Raw genomic sequence first — 17212 nt, 5'->3', positions numbered from 1 at the left:
AAAGGAGCTTCCACAGCCTCCCATGGCTTCATAGAATCATAGACTCTCAGGGTTGGAAGGGACCTCAGGAGGTATCTAGTCCAACTCCCTGCTGAGAGCAGGACCAATTCCCAACTAAATCTTCCCAGCCAGGGCTTTGTCAAGCCAGCCTCCTTATAATTTTCGTTGCTTTCTGCTGGACTCCTTCCAGTTTGTCCACACTTTTTTCAATTTGTCCCAAAACTGGACACAATACTCCAAATATAGCATCTGTGCTGAACAGAGGGGACTGATCACTTCCCTTGATCTGCCGGCATTGCTACCAGGGGCACACTGCTGACTCATTTCCAGCTTCTCATCCACTGTAATCCCCAGGTCCTTTTCTGCAGAACTGCTGCTTAGCCCTGTCAGTCTCCAGCCTGTAGCAGTGCCTGGGATTCTTCCATCCTAAGCGCAGGACTCTGAATTTGTCCTTGTTAAACCTAATGAGATTTCTTTTGGCTCAATCCCCCAATTTGTCTAGGTCACTCTGGACCCTATCCCTACCCTTCAGTGTATCTACCTCTCCCCCGAGCTTAGTGTCATCTGCAAACTTGCTAAGGGTGCAGTCCACGCTATCCTCCAGATCATTAATGAAAATGTTGAACAAAACTGGCCCCAGGACCGACCCCTGGTGCACTCTGCTTGATACCAGCTGCCAACTAGACATCAACCCATTGATCACTATCTGTTGAGCATGAGAATTTAGTCAGCTTTCTATCAACCTTATAGTCCATTAATCCAATGCATACTGTTTTAAATTGCTGGCAAGAATACTGTTAGAGACCATATCCAAAGGTTTGCTAAAGTCAAGATATATCATGTCCAATGCTTTCCCCATATCCACAGAGCCAGTTATCTCATCATAGAAGGCAATCAGGTTGGTCAGGCATGACTTGCCCTTGACGAATCCATGCTGACTGTTCCTGATCACCTTCCTCTTCTCCTAGTGCTTCAAAATGGATTCCTTGAGGACCTACCTCATGATTTTTCCAAGGACGGAGTTGAGGCTGACTGGTCTGTAGTTCCCTGGGTTCCCTTTTTAACCTTTTTCAAAGATGAAAACTATTTTTTTTTCTAATCATCCCGGATCTCCCCCGATAGCCACAAATTTTCTAAGATAATGGCCAATGGCTCTGCAATCACATCAGCCAACTCCCTCAGCACCCTCGGATGCAGCGCATCTGGCCCCATGGACTTGTGCTCGTCCAGTTTTTCTAAATAGTCCTGAACCACTTCTTTCACCACTGAGGGCAGCAGTCGGGGAGCTGACCTTGTCTGTGAAGACAAGGCAAGAAAAGCATTGAGCACTTCAGCTTTTTCCACATCATCTGTCACTAGGTTGCTTCCCCCATTCAGTAAGGGTCCCACACTTTCCCTGACCTTCTTCTTGTTACTAACATACCTGTAGAAACCCTTCTTGTTACCCTTCACATCCCTTGCTAGCTGCAACTCCATTTGTTTTGGCCTTGCTGATTGCACCCAATGCATGCTCAAGTAATATTTGTATACTCCTCCTTAGTTCTCTCTAAATTTCCACTTCTTGTAAGCTTCTTTTTTGTGTTTAAGCTCACCTAATATTTCACTGTTAAGCGAAGCTGGTTGCCTGCCATATTTGCTATTCTTTCTGCTTTTCTGAAGTCCAGGGTCCATAATTTGCTACTCTCCTTTCTTCCTTTTGTCAGGATCCTGAACCCAACATCTCATGGTCACTGCTGCCCAGGTTGCCCCCCACTTCTACTTCCCCTACCAATTCCTCCCTGTTTGTGAGCAGACGGTCAAGAGGAGCACAGCCCCTAGTCGGTTCCTCCAGCACTTGCACCAGGAAGCTATCCCTAACACACTTCAGAAACTTCCTGGATTGTCTGTGCACTGCTGTATTGCTCTCTCAGCAGATGTCAGGGTGATTGAAGACCCCCATTAGAACCAGGGTTTGTAAAACAGAACAACTTTTCTCCACCTTTTCTATGGCAGCCTGTCACATATCTGAAGACGGCTGTTATGTTTCCCCCTCCAGTCTCCTCTTGCTAAACTAAACATACCTAAACATAAACAAACCCCTGCCATCGGTGTAGGTAGTGTCTACACAAAAGCGCTACAGCAGCACCACTGTAGCATTTTAAGTATAGAGAAGCCTTCAAGCAGATCTTCCAGAGATGCATCCAGTCTGGATCTGCAGACATGGGGAGTTGGAGAACCCACCACTTCCCTTCACAGTTTGTTCCAATGGTTAATCACCATCAGAGCTAAAATTTTGGCCCTTGTTTCCATCTGGAATTTGTCTGGCTTGGGCCTTGAGGCAGGAAGGATAAAGGACTTTGAGGCGCAAGTCGTGTTCTCATCCATCCTCCCTGTTGAAGGAAAAGGCCCAGGTAGGGACCATCAATTTGTGGAGGTGAATGCGTGGTTACGTAGTTGATGTCAGGGAGGGGGCTTTGGATTCTTCGACCATGGGATGGTGTTCCAGGAAAAAGGATTGCTCCACCTAATGAAGAGAGAGAAGAGCATCTTCTCAGGCAGGCTGGCTAAGCTAGTGAGGAGGGCTTTAAACTAGGTTCTCCGGGGGATGTGACCTAAGTCCAGAGGTAAGTGGGGAAGTGGGACACCAGGTGGAAACACGAGGAGGAGGGTGCAATGGGGGAGGCCTCTTGATTCATACTGAGAAAGTAGGGCAGTCAGCGAGTTATCTTAGGTGCCTGTACATGAATGCAAGAAGCCTGGAAAACAAGCAGGAAGAATTGAAGTCCTGGCACAGTCAAGGAACTATGATGCAACTGGAATAACAGAGACTTGGTGGGATAAATCACATGACTGGAGCACTGCAATGGATGGGTACAAACTGTTCAGGAAGGACAGGCAGGGGAGAAAAGGTGGAGGAGTTGCATTGTATGTAAAGAGTGGTATGACTGCCCAGAGCTTCTGTAAAAAACTAGAGAAAAGCCTGTTGAGAGTCTTTGGGTTAAGTTTAGAGGTGAGAGCAACAAAGGTGATGTTGTGGTGAGAGTCTGCTATAGACCACCTGACCAGGGAGATGAGGTGGATGAGACTTTCTTCCGGCAACTAGCAGAAGTTTCCAGATAACAGGCCCTGGTTCTCATGGGGGACTTCAATCACCCTGACATCTGCTGGGAGAGCAATACAGCGGTACACAGACAATCCAGGAAGTTTTTGAAGAGTGCTGGGGACAACTGCCTGGTGCAAGTGCTGGAGGAACCAACTAGGGGCCGTGCTCCTCTTGACCTGCTGCTCACAAACAGGGAAGAATTGGTAGGGGAAGCAGAAGCGGGTAGCAACCTGGGTAGCAGTAACCATGAGATGGTCGAGTTCAGGATCCTGACAAAAGGAAGAAAGGAGAGCAGCAAAATACAGAATCTGTACTTCAGAGAAGCAGACTTTGATTCCCTTATGATGTTCGGAAATCCCCTGGGCGGCTGTTGTAAACAGAAAGTAAAGTTAAGAAGTTCACCTAGCCTAGCTGACACCTGACCAGAGGAACCAATGTGGGGACAGGATGTTTCAAGAGGAAGGAGGGAAGTTTTTCCTTTGTTCTCTTCATTAAGTTCTGTGCCGGAGTGAAAAGATCCAGGAATCAACCAGGGTAGTGAGTATTAAAGAAGGAATAAATTAGCTTATGTTTATTTCCTTTTGTGACTTAGTTTTGCATAAGAGGTGGAATTAAATTGGGTTTTTCTTTTGTGTAACTAAGGTTTTTGCCCAGAGGAAAATCCTCTGTGTTTTTGAATCTGTTGTCTGTGAGAATAGCTGGCATGCTAATCTCACAGAAGTATTTCTTTTACCCTTTTTCTTTAATTAAAAGTATTTTCTTTAAAACCTGATTGATTTTTCCAAGGGGTTTGGATCAGTGTTCACCAGGAAATTGGTGGAGGAGTCTCTCAAGGCTACCCAGGGAAGGGTTACAGTACTTGGGAGGGAGCTATTTTGGGGGGAAGACAGAGTTCCCAAATGACTCATAAACGGTTTTTTAAATGATTTGAGTGGTGCAGAAAGAATAGCAAATATGGCAGGTGACCAGCTTAATTTAAAAGTGAAATATTCAGTGAGCTTAAACACAAAAAGGAAGCTTACAAAAAGTGGAAACTGGGCCAGATGACTAGGGAGGAGTATAAAAATATTGCTCCAGACCAGGAAGGCCAAAAATCTAATGGATTTGCAGCTAGCAAGGGATGTACAGAGTAACAAGAAGGGTTTCTTCAGGTATGGTAGCAACAAGAAAAAGAACAGGGGAAGTGTGGGATCCCACCTGAATGCGTGAGGCAACATAGTGACAGATGATGTGGAAAAAGCTGAAGTACTCAACGCTTTTTTTCCTCCGTCTTCACAGACAAGGTCAGCTCCCAGATTGCTGCCCTGGGCCACACAGCATGGGGAGGAGGTGACCAGCCCTCGGTGGAGAAAGAAGTGGTTCGGGACTGTTATATTCTTGGGGGCAGCCGGTTTAGCAAGAAATCACTTGAGGCCAGAGAGCAGACAGCTAACAAAGCTACCATTTATTTACAGACACGGAGCTCACCTAACTGGCCGAAGCTGGCTGGGCTATCCCCTAATAACCTAACTCAGTTGCCATAGGAACAAAAACCATGACAACCAAATACACAACATATTCCTCCCCCCCAATAAGAACATCCCCTAAATAAAACACACACTAGACTAGAGAAGGAGGGTAGACTGCCTCCATTCCCGGCTAAACCCTGGGGATTATTTTGCCCCATAACCATGGGTTCGCCCTAGCTAAAGATCCAGCCGATGAGGAGGCCTTCTGTCTCTAGGTGGATTACAGCGAACTTCTGGTGTTGTTGCACCCGAAAGTACCATGGGCTCAGGGTCCGCATCACGAATGGGTGAGGAGGTGGTATCAGCTCGTGCTGGGCAAAGGGGCATCTCAGCCGCCGGCAGTAATGGAGGAGTGTGACGATGCGGTTCTGGCGGGACCCAACTGAGAGTGCCAAATCAGGACCAATTGCTTAAACAGGGCAGTCACAGCCCTAGGCTAGGGTTTTTCCACCTCTAAGGCAAACCAAACCAGCCAGACAAAAAGGACTTTGGTCTCACCCCACTGGCTAACCACCAGTCACACAAGCAATTTCCTTAGACACTCCAGTCTCCCAGTATCACCACCAGTGCACTCGTCCTGGGGATAAATGGTTATGAAAACCAACACCCCAATAAAAGGAAAAGGTTCTCTCGATCCCAAAGGACCAAGCCCCAGACCCAGGTCAATATACACATCAGATCTTACCCACAAATCACGCTGTTGCCAATCCTTTAGAATCTAAAATCTAAAGGTTTATTTACAAAGGGAAAAAGGTAGAGATGAGAGGTAGAATTGGTTAAATGGAATCGATTACATACAGTAATGGCAAAGTTCTTAGTTCAGGCTTGCAGCAGCAATGGCATAAACTGCAGGTTCAAATCAAGTCTCTGGAACATCCCCCGCTGGGATGGGTCATTCAGTCCTTTGTGCAGAGCTTCAGGTTGGTCTGTATCATTTTTAGTTGAAGTTATGAATGTTGGCTCTATGCTGTCTGTATTTCAAGTTGGTGCTGTGCTTCTGTGGGAAGCCTCCCAGACAAGCTGGTGTTAGCTCTGCTTAGCCTCTAAGACTTGGTGCCACTGCAGGACCTTGGTTGCAACCCATGTTCTATATGGTCCCAATTTATATCAATAACGTCACAAGGAGAACAGTCAGGAACAGGTGATTCCTGATTCGGTGTCTCACCAGAAGAGGTGAAGTCAGACCACTCAACTGCAGATGTGTTCTGAGGACTGGCATGACCTGGCAACAGCTGATCTATATGTCGCTGCCAGGTAAGATTCTCTGCAGTCTGGACTGTGTAGGAAACAGGTCCTGTTTGAGTGATGATCGTGGCAGGGACCCATTTAGCTCTGGAAGTATAATTCCAAGACAAAACTGGCTGTCCCGAGCTAAAGGTTTGGTCTTTTACTCTGGGTGTCTATCTGATTACTTGATATTGCTGCTGATGTTGCACAATTTGTCGAGGTTCAGAAGGTTTCAGCAGATCAAAGCAAGTGTGCAGCTGTCGTCCCATCATTAGAAAGTCCAGGGATGCCTTGGTCGTAGCATGAGGTGTGTTTCTGTAGGAAAGTAAGAAGGTATCCAGACGCTTTTAAATGGAGTGTTGTCCCCCTGCTGATTTCAAAGAGTGTTTCATTGTCTGCACAAATCTTTCAGCTAATCCATTGGTGGATGGATGATATGGTGCTGAAGTGATGTGGTGTATCCCATTTGCCTTCATAAAATTTTGAAACTCCTGAGAGAAGAACTGTGGTCCGTTGTCGCTCACAAGTTGTTCTGGCAGACCAAAACAACTAGAGAGTCCTCATACTTTTTGGATAGTACTGTCTGCAGTAGTGGACTGCATTATAGAGACTTCTGGCCATTTAGAATGGGCATCTACTGCCACCAAGAACATGCTTCCTTCAAGGGGGCCAGCGAAGTCAACGTGAATACGTTGCCACGGGTTTTCAGGCCAGTCCCATGGGTGTAGGGGTGCCCACTGGGGTGCATTCCTCACACCCTGACATGACATACAAGCTTTTGCCTTCTCTTCAATAGCACTGTCCAGTCCAGGCCACCAGAAATAGCTTCATGCAATTTCCTTCATGCGCACTATTCCACAGTGACCAGAATGGAGCTGTTCTAACATCTGTGATCTCAGTGGTGGTGGAATAATGACATGTCTCCCCCACAACAACCAACCAGATTGGACCGATAACTCCGTCCTCCTGGATATGTAGGTAACAAGGTCGGGTGAGGTTTGTCAAGATTTTCCATGCATCACCAGGTCCATAACTTGGGCAACGCAAGTTGCCTTCTTTATCTGAGTAGCAGTGATGGGTGTATTCTCTACCTTTTCAAAGTAGAAGATTTCCTTTTTGGCACTATCTTGATGTTTGACCGGCAAAGGCAACCTTGAGAGGCCATCTGCATTGCCGTGCAGAGTGAATTTCCAATATTTGATTTCATATGTGTGTGCTGAAAGTAACAATGCCCAACGTTGCATACGACTAGCAGCTAATGGGGGAATGCCTGTATAGGGTCCAAAAATTGACATCAGAGGTCGATGGTCTGTTAGAAGAGTAAACTTTCGCCCAAACAGGTACTGATGAAACTTCCGAATTCCAAAAACAATTCCTAATGCCTCACGTTTGATTTGGGCGTAGTTAGTTTCTGCTTTGCTTAGAGTGCGTGAAGCAAAAGCAATAGGTCTATCTTCTCCTGAAGGCATAATGTGTGACACCACTGCTCCCACTCCATAAGGGGAGGCATCTCAGGACAATTGTAGGGGTAAGGATGGATCAAAGTGCGTTAGAACTTCAGAATTTAGCAATGCATCCTTAGCTTTGTTAAATGCAACATCACAGGCTTCAGTCCACTTCCAGGCCTTGTTCTGCCCAAGGAGCTCATGAAGTGGTTTTAGCAGTGTGGCTAACTGTGAGATCAACTTTCCATAATAGTTCAGTAGTCCTAGAAACGAGCGCAGCTGGCTTACATTTCGAGGTGGGGGAGCCTCCACAATAGCCTTAACTTTTGCAGGGGCCTTATGAAGACCTGCAGCATCAATGATGTGTCTCAATGTTCAACAGAGGGCTGGAAGAATTCACACTTGTCTTTGCGAACTCGTAGGCCATACTCTTCCAGTCTTTGTAGGGTAGCCTCTAAATTCTTTAAGTGATCCTCTTTATTCCTTCCAGTGACCAGGATATCATCCAGATAGCACTGAACTCCTGACAAGCCACACAAGATCTGGTCCATAGCCCTCTGGAACAGGGCGGGAGCAGACGTTATTCCGAAGGGTAGGCGACAGTATCGATAAAGCCCCTTATGAGTCACAATAGTCAACAGCTCTTGGGACTTTTCATCGACGTGCATCTATAAATATGCTTGACTCAGATCAATCTTACTCAACTTTTGTCCCCCAGCCAGGCCTGCGAAGAAGTCATCGATGCGGGGAAGTGGGTATTGCTCTGCACACAACACTGGGTTGACAGTGACTTTAAAATCACTGCAAATCCGGAGAGAGCCATCTTTCTTCACTATTGGAACGATAGGAGTGGCCCATGGGCTATGGGTAACTGGTATTAGGACTCCATTGGTGACCATGTGCTACAGGTCTGCTTCAACTTTTGGCCTGATGGCATATGGCACAGTTCGGGCTTTCAGATATTTTGGTGGACTGCCAGGTTTAATGTTCAATGTCACAGTGATTCCCTTCATACTTCCCAGATCCTCTCCAAAAACAGCAGCATGTTTCCTTAGTATAGGGGTTAGACTGGTTTCTTCTTTAGTCATCCGGTGCACTTCTGTCCAGTTCAGCTGAATCTTCCCAAGCCAAGACTTACCCATTAAGGTTGGGTAGTTACCTCTCACCACAAACAGTGGCAATTTAGCAGCCCGTCCATTGAGCTCTACCTTAACATCAATAGTGCCCAACATGGGCACAGCTTCTCCTGTATACGTCTTCAGAACAGTTTTTGTTGCCTTAAGCGGAAGATGCTGTAGCTTTTCTTTATATACAGTCTCGGAGATCAGTGAGACGGCTGCACCGGTGTCCAGTTCCATGCGTATAGGTTTGCCATCCAACAATGGGGTTACCCAGTATTCATGTGAGCCCACTGTCAAAGACAAAACATGCAGTGGCACTTCTTCTTGCGATGAGGTGTCACCTTGATCATCCTGGGTCTGCTCTAGGGTATGCAGGGTTCCTCTTTTTGTCGACCAGACCACAGGCCTCTTTTTCTTTTGTTTACAGGCACACTCAATGTGTCCCTTTTTGCCACAGTGTCGACACACCAGGTCCTTACACCAGCATTCTGATGCCTGGTGACCCGGCTTACCACAGCAGTAACATTCCTGACTGCACAGTTTTGTGGGTAGGTTCTTGTGACACTTTTTGCACCCTAGGGGATGCACCGATGTATTGTGCCTACCTTGTAGCCAGTTCCATGGAGACAGCAAAATCAACAGCCTTCTGTAAGGTAAGCTGAGCCTCTGTCAGTAGGCGCTTCCAGATAGCTTCACTGTACAGGCCACACACTAACCTGTCACGCAGGGCATCTCTTTAAATTCACAGTGTTCTGCAAGCTTTTTTAAAATTGCTACAAATTGTACAACTGTATCATCTTCTTTTTGGTCTCTTTTCTGGAACCTGTATCTTTCAACAATTACCAGTGGTTTGAGGGAAAAACGGGACCCCAGGATTTCCACAATGTCACTGTAAGATTTAGTCTCAGGCTTAACCTATACACAAATGCAGGAAGCCTGGAGAACAAGCAGGGAGAACTAGAAGTCCTGGCACAGTCAGGGAATTATGATGTAATTGAAATAACAGAGACTTGGTGGGATAACTCACATGGTTGGAGTACTGTCATGGATGGATATAAACTGTTCAGGAAGGATAGGCAGGGCAGAAAAGGTGGGGGAGTTGCGTTGTACGTAAGAGAGCAGTATGACTGCTCAGAGCTCCAGTATGAAACTGCAGAAAAACCTGCAGAAAAACCTGAGTGTCTCTGGATTAAATTTAGAAGTATGAATAACAAGGGTAATATCGTGGTGGGAGTCTGCTACAGACCACCGGACCAGGGGGATGAGGTGGACGAGGCTTTCCTCCAGCAACTAACAGAAGTTGCTAGATCACAGGCCCTGGTTCTCATGGGTGACTTTAATCACCCCGATATCTGCTGGGAGAGGAATACAGCAGTGCACAGACAATCTAGGAAGTTTCTGGAAAGTGTAGGGGACAATTTCCTGGTGCAAGTGCTGGAGGAACCAACTAGGGGAAAAGCTCTTCTTGACCTTCTGCTCACAAACAGGGAAGAAATAGTAGAGGAAGCAATAGTGGATGGGAACCTGGGAGGCAGTGACCATGAGATGGTCGAGTTCAGGATCCTGACACAAGGAAAAAGGGAAAGCAGTAGAACAGAGACCCTGGACTTCAGAAAAGCAGACTTTGACTCCCTCAGGGAACTGATGGGCAAGGTCCCCTGGGAGAATAACATGACGGGGAAAGGAGTTGAGGAAAGCTGGCTGTATTTCAAAGAAACCTTATTGAGGTTGCAGGAACAAACCATCCCGATGTGTAGGAAGAAAAGTAAATATGGCAGGCGACCAGCTTGGCTTAACAGTGAAATCCTTGCTAGTCTTAAACACAAAAGAACAGCTTACAAGAAGTGGAAGATTGGACAAATAACCAGGGAGGAGTATAAAAGTATTGTTCAGGCATGCAGGTGTGAAATCAGGAAGGCCAAATCACACTTGGAGTAGCCGGAGATGTTAGGTGTAACAAGAAGAGTTTCTTTAGGTATGTTAGCAACAGGAAGAAAGTCAAGGAAAGTGTGGGACCCTTGCTGAATGAGGTAGGTAACCTAGTGACAGAGAATGTGAAGAAAGCTAGTGTACTCAATGCTTTTTCTGCCTCTGTCTTCACAGACAAGGTCAGCTCCCAGACAGCTGCACTCTGCAGCACGGTGTGGAGAAAGAAGTAGTTCGGGGATATTTAGGAAAGCTGGACGAGCACAAGTCCATGGGGCCGGATGCGCTGCATCCGAGGGTGCTAAAGAAGTTGGCCGATGAGATTGCAGAGCCATTGGCCATTATCTTTGAAAAATCATGGCGATCGGGGGAGGTCACGGATGACTGGAAAAAAGCTAATGTAGTGCCCATCTTTAAAAAAGGGAAGAAGGAAGATCCAGGGAACTACAGGCCAGTCAGTCTCACCTCAGTCCCTGGAAAAATCATGGAACAGGTCCTCAAGGAATCAATCCTGAACCACTTAAAGGAGGGGAAAGTGATCAGGAACAGTCAGCATGGATTCACCAAGGGCAAGTCATGCCTGACTAACCTAATTGCCTTCTATGATGAGATAACCGGCTCTGTGGATGAGGGGAAAGCAGTGGATGTACTATTTCTGGACTTTAGCAAAGCTTTTGATACAGTCTCCCACAGTATTCTTGCCAGCAAGTTAAAGAAGTCTGGGCTGGATGAATGGACGGTAAGGTGGACAGAAAACTGGCTAGATGGTTGGGCTCAACGGGTAGTGATCAATGGTTCCATGTCTAGTTGGCAGCCGGTATCAAGTGGAGTGCCCCAAGGGTCGGTGCTGGGGCCGGTTTTATTCAATATCTTCATTAACGATCTGGAGGATGGTGTGGACTGCACCCTTAGCAAGTTTGCAGATGACACTAAACTGGGAGGAGTGGTTGATACGCTGGAGGGTAGGCATAGGATACAGAGGGACCTAGACAAATTAGAGGATTGGGCCAAAAGAAATATGATGAGATTCAACAAGGACAAGTGCAGAGTCCTGCACTTAGGACGGAAGAATCCCATGCACTGCTACAGACTAGGGACCGAATGGCTGGGCAGCAGTTCTGCAGAAAAGGACCTAGGGGTTACGGTGGAAGAAAAGCTGAATATGAGTCAACAGTGTGCCCTTATTGCCAAGAAGGCTAATGGCATTTTGGGTTGTATAAGTAGGGGCATTTCCAGCAGATCGAGGGATGTGATCATTCCCCTCTACTCAGCACTGGTGAGGCCTCATTTGGAGTACTGTGTCCAGTTTTGGGTCCCACACTACAAGAAGGATGTGGATAAATTGGAGAGAGTCCAGCGGAGGGCAACAAAAATGATTAGGGGGCTGGAGCACATGACTTATGAGGAGAGGCTGAGGGAACTGGGATTGTTTAGTCTGCAGAAGAGAAGAATGAGGGGGGATTTGATAGCTGCTTTCAACTACCTGAAAGGGGGTTCCAAAGAGGATGGATCTAGACTGTTCTCAGTGGTAGAAGATGACAGAACAAGGAGTAATGGTCTCAAGTTGCAGAGGGGGAGGTTTAGGTTGGATATTAGGAAAAACTTTTTCACTAGTAGGGTGGTGAAGAACTGGAATGGGTTACCTAGGGAGGTGGTGGAATCTCCTTCCTTGGAGGTTTTTAAGGTCAGGCTTGACAAAGCCCTGGCTGGGATGATTTAGTTGGGTTTGGTCCTGCTTTGAGCAGGGGGTTGGACTAGATGACCTCCTGAGGCCCCTTCCAACCCTGAGATTCTATGATTCTATGATTAACAGGGTGTAGTAAGCTGCGTAGCAGGGAGTAGGTTTTAGCCCCTACAACACTTAAGAATATTGCCACCTTCCTCTCTTCTGTAATGTCATTTGCAATAACAAAAAGCTCAAAATGCTCAGTATACACATGCTACTGCATTATATTCTCATCAAAAGGTTCCAGTGGCCCGGTCAGAGTAGCCATGATTTTTAGTTTCACTTTCACAGTCAGTGCAAACAAGCAGTTTTTGTTTGTTTATTTGTTCTTTACCTTGACTTCTACTTCCTTCTGTTGCTGGGGCAGCACCGGGTTCCCACCCTCATCGCCACTTGTTATATCCTTGGGGGCAGCCGGTTTAGGAAGAAATCACTTGAGGCCAGAGAGCAGGCAGCTAACAAAGCTACCATTTATTTATAGACACGGAGCTCACCTAACCGGCCGAAGCTGGCTGGGCTATCCCCTAATAATCTAACTCAGTTGCCATAGGAACAAAAAACATGATAACCAAATACACAACAGGAACTATTTAGAAAAGCTGGACAAACACAAGCCCATGGTTCCAGAGCTAATGCATCCGAGGGTGCTGAGGGCATTGGCTGATGTGATCACAGAGTCATTAACCATTATCTTTGAAAAATTGTGGCAATAGGTGTTTGGATGTTTGGAAAAAGGCAAATATAGTGCCCATTTTTAAAAAAAGGGAAGAAAGAGAACTTGGGGAACCACAGACCAGTCAGCCTCTCTTTAGTCCTCATCAAAATCATGGAGAAAGTCTGTAAGGAATCCATTTTGAAGAATTTGGAGGAAAGAAAGGTGATCAGGAATAGTCAACATGGATTCACCAAGGGAAAGTCATGCCTGACTAACCTGATTACCTCTGTGGATATGAGGAAAGCAGTGGACGTGATATATTTTTACTTTAGCAAAGCTTTTGTTACAGTGTCCCACAGTATTCTTCCCATCAAGTTAACGTGGTCTATAAGGGGGATAGAAAGCTGGCTAGCTTGTCGGGCTCAATGGGTGGTGATGAATGGCTCAATGTCTAGTTGGCAACCGATATCAATCAGAGTGCCTCAGGGGTCAATCCAATGGCTGGTTTTGTTCAACCTCTTCATTAATGATCTGGATGATGGGATGAATTGGGCCAAAAGAGTCCTGCACTTAGGAGGGAAAAAATCCCAGGCCGAATGGCTAAACAGAAGTTCTGCCTATAAGGACCTGGGGATTACAGTGAATGAGAAGCTAGATATGAGTCAGCAGTGTGCCCTTGTTGCCAAGAAGGCTAACGGCATTTTGGGCTGCATTAGTAGGAGCAATGCCTGCAGATCGAGGGACGTGATCATTCCCCTCTATTCTGCACTGGTGAGGCCTCATCTGGAGTATTGTGTCCAGTTTTTGGCCCCCCACTACAGAAAGGATGTGAACAAATTGGAAAGAGTCCAGCAGAGGGCAACTAAAATTATTGAGAGCTGGAGCATATGACTTACGAGGATAGGCCGAGGGAAATGGGCTTGTTTAGCCTGCAGAAGAGAAGAATGAGGGGGGATTTGATAGCTGCTTTCAACTACCTGAAAGGGGCTTTCCAAAGAGGATGGAGCTCGGCTGTTCTCAGTGGTGGCAGATGACAGAACAGGAGCAATGGTCTCAAGTTGCAGCGGGGGAGATCTAGGTTGGATATTAGGAAACACTATTTCACTAGGAGGGTGGTGAAGCACTGGAATGGGTTCCCTAGGGAGGTGATGGAATCTCCTTCCTTAGAGGTTATTAAGGCCTGGCTTGAGAAAGCCCTGGCTGGGATGATTTAATTGGTGTTGGTCCTGCTTTCAGCAGGGGATTGCACTGGATGACATCCTGAGGCATTATCCAAACCTCATCTTCTATGATTCTATGATTCTTTGTCTCTTCTCTAAACTAACAGTTCCCAACTTTTCAGTCTGTCTGCATCAGGCAGCCTCCGCCATTCTCACAGCCTATCTCAGAAATCCCCTTCTATCTGCTATATGCTTTATAGGGATTGGGTGATCAAAACCGAGTGCATGTTCATACCAGGTTATTCACTATCCCATTCCTTAGGCATCCGAACATTATCTTTGTTTTGGACACTTCTGCAAATGAGCAGGTGTTTTTCAATGACACCAAGCCGCAGGAGCCAGTTAGCTTCCCCTTCTGGTTAAATAGGGGGGAACCTATTGAGAAACCCCACAGTAAGGGGAATCTGGACTCCTGGGGCCCACATCCCAAATTTAAGGACTTGGATAGGAAGTGGCTTGGAGTTCCTGGGCCAGGAAGAAGTGGGTGAAGGCAGCCAGCCTCCCCCAGTTTCTGCCCCACTACTTGGTATTCTAGTCACTAGGCTACCCAGCCTCCAGGGACCGAGCCAGAGGCTTACCAACATGGACTCTCTAGCCTGGCTTTCATTGCACTAAGGAACAATGATGGATAACCAGTATCTACACTCGTGTTTCTTGCTGATGGTGCCTATTATGTTTTCCCACCCTATGATGTGTAGGAATTATTGACACATGGAGTAAGATCAGTTGTTAATAATTTATTTCTCTGAATAATTAAAATGTCATTTTTCAGTGTGTGAAGAGCGACCAATCTGCTTCTCCCATGAGAACATCCTCCAGTAGTGCATGCAGTGTCTCATATTCACATTGTCTCTCCATCCAGGCGTTTGTACTGCGAACATCACCCTGAGCACGTACAGGAAGTCAGAGGAACGTACGGTACATGCAGGAGACACTATTCTGCCTCAGAGTTGGACACCTTCTCCCCTACTCCATGTCTGATTTCAATGCAACTGATTTCCCCAACCCCTCCACCTTCATCCTGCTGGGCATTCCTGGCCTGGAGACAGTCCATATCTGGATCTCCATCCCCTTCTGCACCATGTACGCCATAGCCATCTTGGGGAACTTCACCATCCTGTTCATCGTGAAGATGGAGCCGAGCCTCCATGAGCCCATGTACTATTTCCTCTGCATGCTGGCCATCACCGACCTGGTCATGTCCACATCCATCCTGCCCAAAATGCTGAGCATCTTCTGGTTCAACTCCAGGGAGATTGAATTCAATGCCTGCCTCATTCAACTGTACTTCATTCACTGCTTCTCAGTGATGGAGTCTGGGATCTTTGTGGCCATGGCTTTTGATCGCTATGTGGCCATCTGTGATCCCCTGAGACATTCCACCATCCTGACAAACCCTGTGGTGGCCATGATTGGCCTGGCCGTGGTGCTGCATGGCTGCATAATCGTACTGCCAACTCCCTTCCTGGCGAGGCGGTGGCCATATTGCAGAACTAACATCATCCCCCACACATACTGTGATGGCATGGCCGTGGTGAAACTGGCCTGCGCCGACATCCGCATCAATAGTTACTACAGCCTCTCTGTGACAATCTTGGTGTCTTGTTTGGATGTGTTTTTTATCACTCTATCCTACACCCAGATCCTCAGGGCCATCTTCAGCCTCCCCACAAAGGACGCCCGGCTCAAGACTTTTAGGACCTGCGGCTCTCACCTCTGTGTCTTCTTAGCCTTTCAAATCCCAGCTCTCTTCTCCATCTTCATGCACCGGTTTGGCCAGAATGTGCCCCTGCATTTCCATGTTCTCATGGCCAACATGTACCTCCTGGTGCCTCCCATGTTGAACCCCATCATCTACGGGGTGGGGACCAGACGTATTCGGGACAGGCTGCTCCAGCTCTTTACTTGTAAAGGGACCTAAAGTTTTCCCTGGTCCTCTGTCTTTCAGGCCCAGCTCCAAACAGACTGGCTGGTGACATGATGCTGGGCTCTCTTCCCTGACTGGGCAGTTAGAGAGACATGAATACCTTTCCTGAACTTTTTGTACAGTGTCAGCGTGTGACAAATTGGGGAATCGGTCTGTGTACAACTCATTGAGTTGACACCTTTCTAAGTGTTTGTTACTAGACCCCCAAGGCCCCTTTGCCACTCCTCTTCTACCAACACCCTGCCCCTGCTCTGCCTCTTCCCCGCAAGGCCCTGTCCCTGTCGCATGCTCCTGTCTTACCCTCCCCTTGTCACTCGCTGGATCATCCCCAGGCCCGTCCTCTCCCGCTCCCCATGTGCAAGGGAGACATTTAAGGGTTAGTTAGGGGTGACAATTTTAAACATGATTCAAGGGGCTATTTAGGCAGATAACTTAACAATTAGCTGACAGGAACACTGTATCTAATTCCTGTATAAAAGAATGAAAAATAAATAAATATTAGACCCACTCAGCTCTGGTACTAACATGTTCTGGCATCTTGAGGCAAGGAGGGGCAAGCAGAAGCAAGGGAGGAGAGATTTCAGGGGTGCAAAGCGGGCCCACCGCAGTCCCAGGCTGCATGCCAGGGGACCTAGTAACATCATGTTGGAGTTTTTTTTATGGAGTGGCTTGTTATGGTCTTGTTTTGAAATGGGATTAGCTTGATTTTTGGCTTATATTGAAAGTCGGGGTGTTTATTTACAGTGTGTAAGTTGGCATTAGTGAAATTAGTGTGTTACAGTGGGGGCAGCTATATCTTGGGTCTATAAAAGAACATCAGAATCACCCTACAGAGTAAGACCAATGGTCCTTCTGTCCCAGTATCCTGTTTTCCAGTAGTGACCAATACCACGTACCTCAGTTGGGTTGAACAGAACAGGTAATCATCTAATGATTCATCCCTCGTCACCCACTTTCAGGCTCTGGAAAACAGACCCTATGGACATACAGAACGTGGTGTTGGATCCCTGCCCATCCTGGATAATAACCATTGATGGGCCTATTGTCCATGAACTTATATAGTTCTTATAATAAATAAAAATAATAATAATAGTCCCCCAGCAAATTGTTCCATAGGGTGTCTGTGAAGAAATTATTTCTTTCATTTATTTTAAATCTGCTGACTATTAATTTCACTGGGTGACCCCTAATTTTTGTGTTATGTGGAGGAGTAAATAACATTTCCTTATTAAATTTTTTCACACAAGTCATGATTTAGAGCCCTCTCTCATATCCCTGGTGTGACAAAGTCCCTCCTCTGCCTTGGTGGGTCCTGCCCTTTCTGGAGGATTTTCTCACCTCAGAGGTTCACGGCAGCCCTCAGTTTGGCCACTTT

General features: G+C 46.7%; 1 protein-coding gene across 1 annotated transcript; it reads left to right on the top strand.

Moving 5' to 3' along the window:
• The first annotated feature begins 14883 nt into the window (after nt 1-14883).
• Nucleotides 14884-15831, top strand: LOC123362285 (olfactory receptor 52E4-like). The gene has a single exon (XM_045002723.1). It carries the CDS (start codon nt 14884-14886, stop codon nt 15829-15831), a length of 948 nt encoding a protein of 315 aa, XP_044858658.1.
• Nucleotides 15832-17212: the final 1381 nt, after the last annotated feature.

This window comes from Mauremys mutica, chromosome 1, assembly GCF_020497125.1.
Source record: "Mauremys mutica isolate MM-2020 ecotype Southern chromosome 1, ASM2049712v1, whole genome shotgun sequence".
Classification (NCBI taxonomy): domain Eukaryota; kingdom Metazoa; phylum Chordata; order Testudines; family Geoemydidae; genus Mauremys; species Mauremys mutica.
The sequence above is the reverse complement of the archived record's forward strand: the minus strand, read 5'-3'. Positions and strand labels throughout refer to the sequence as shown.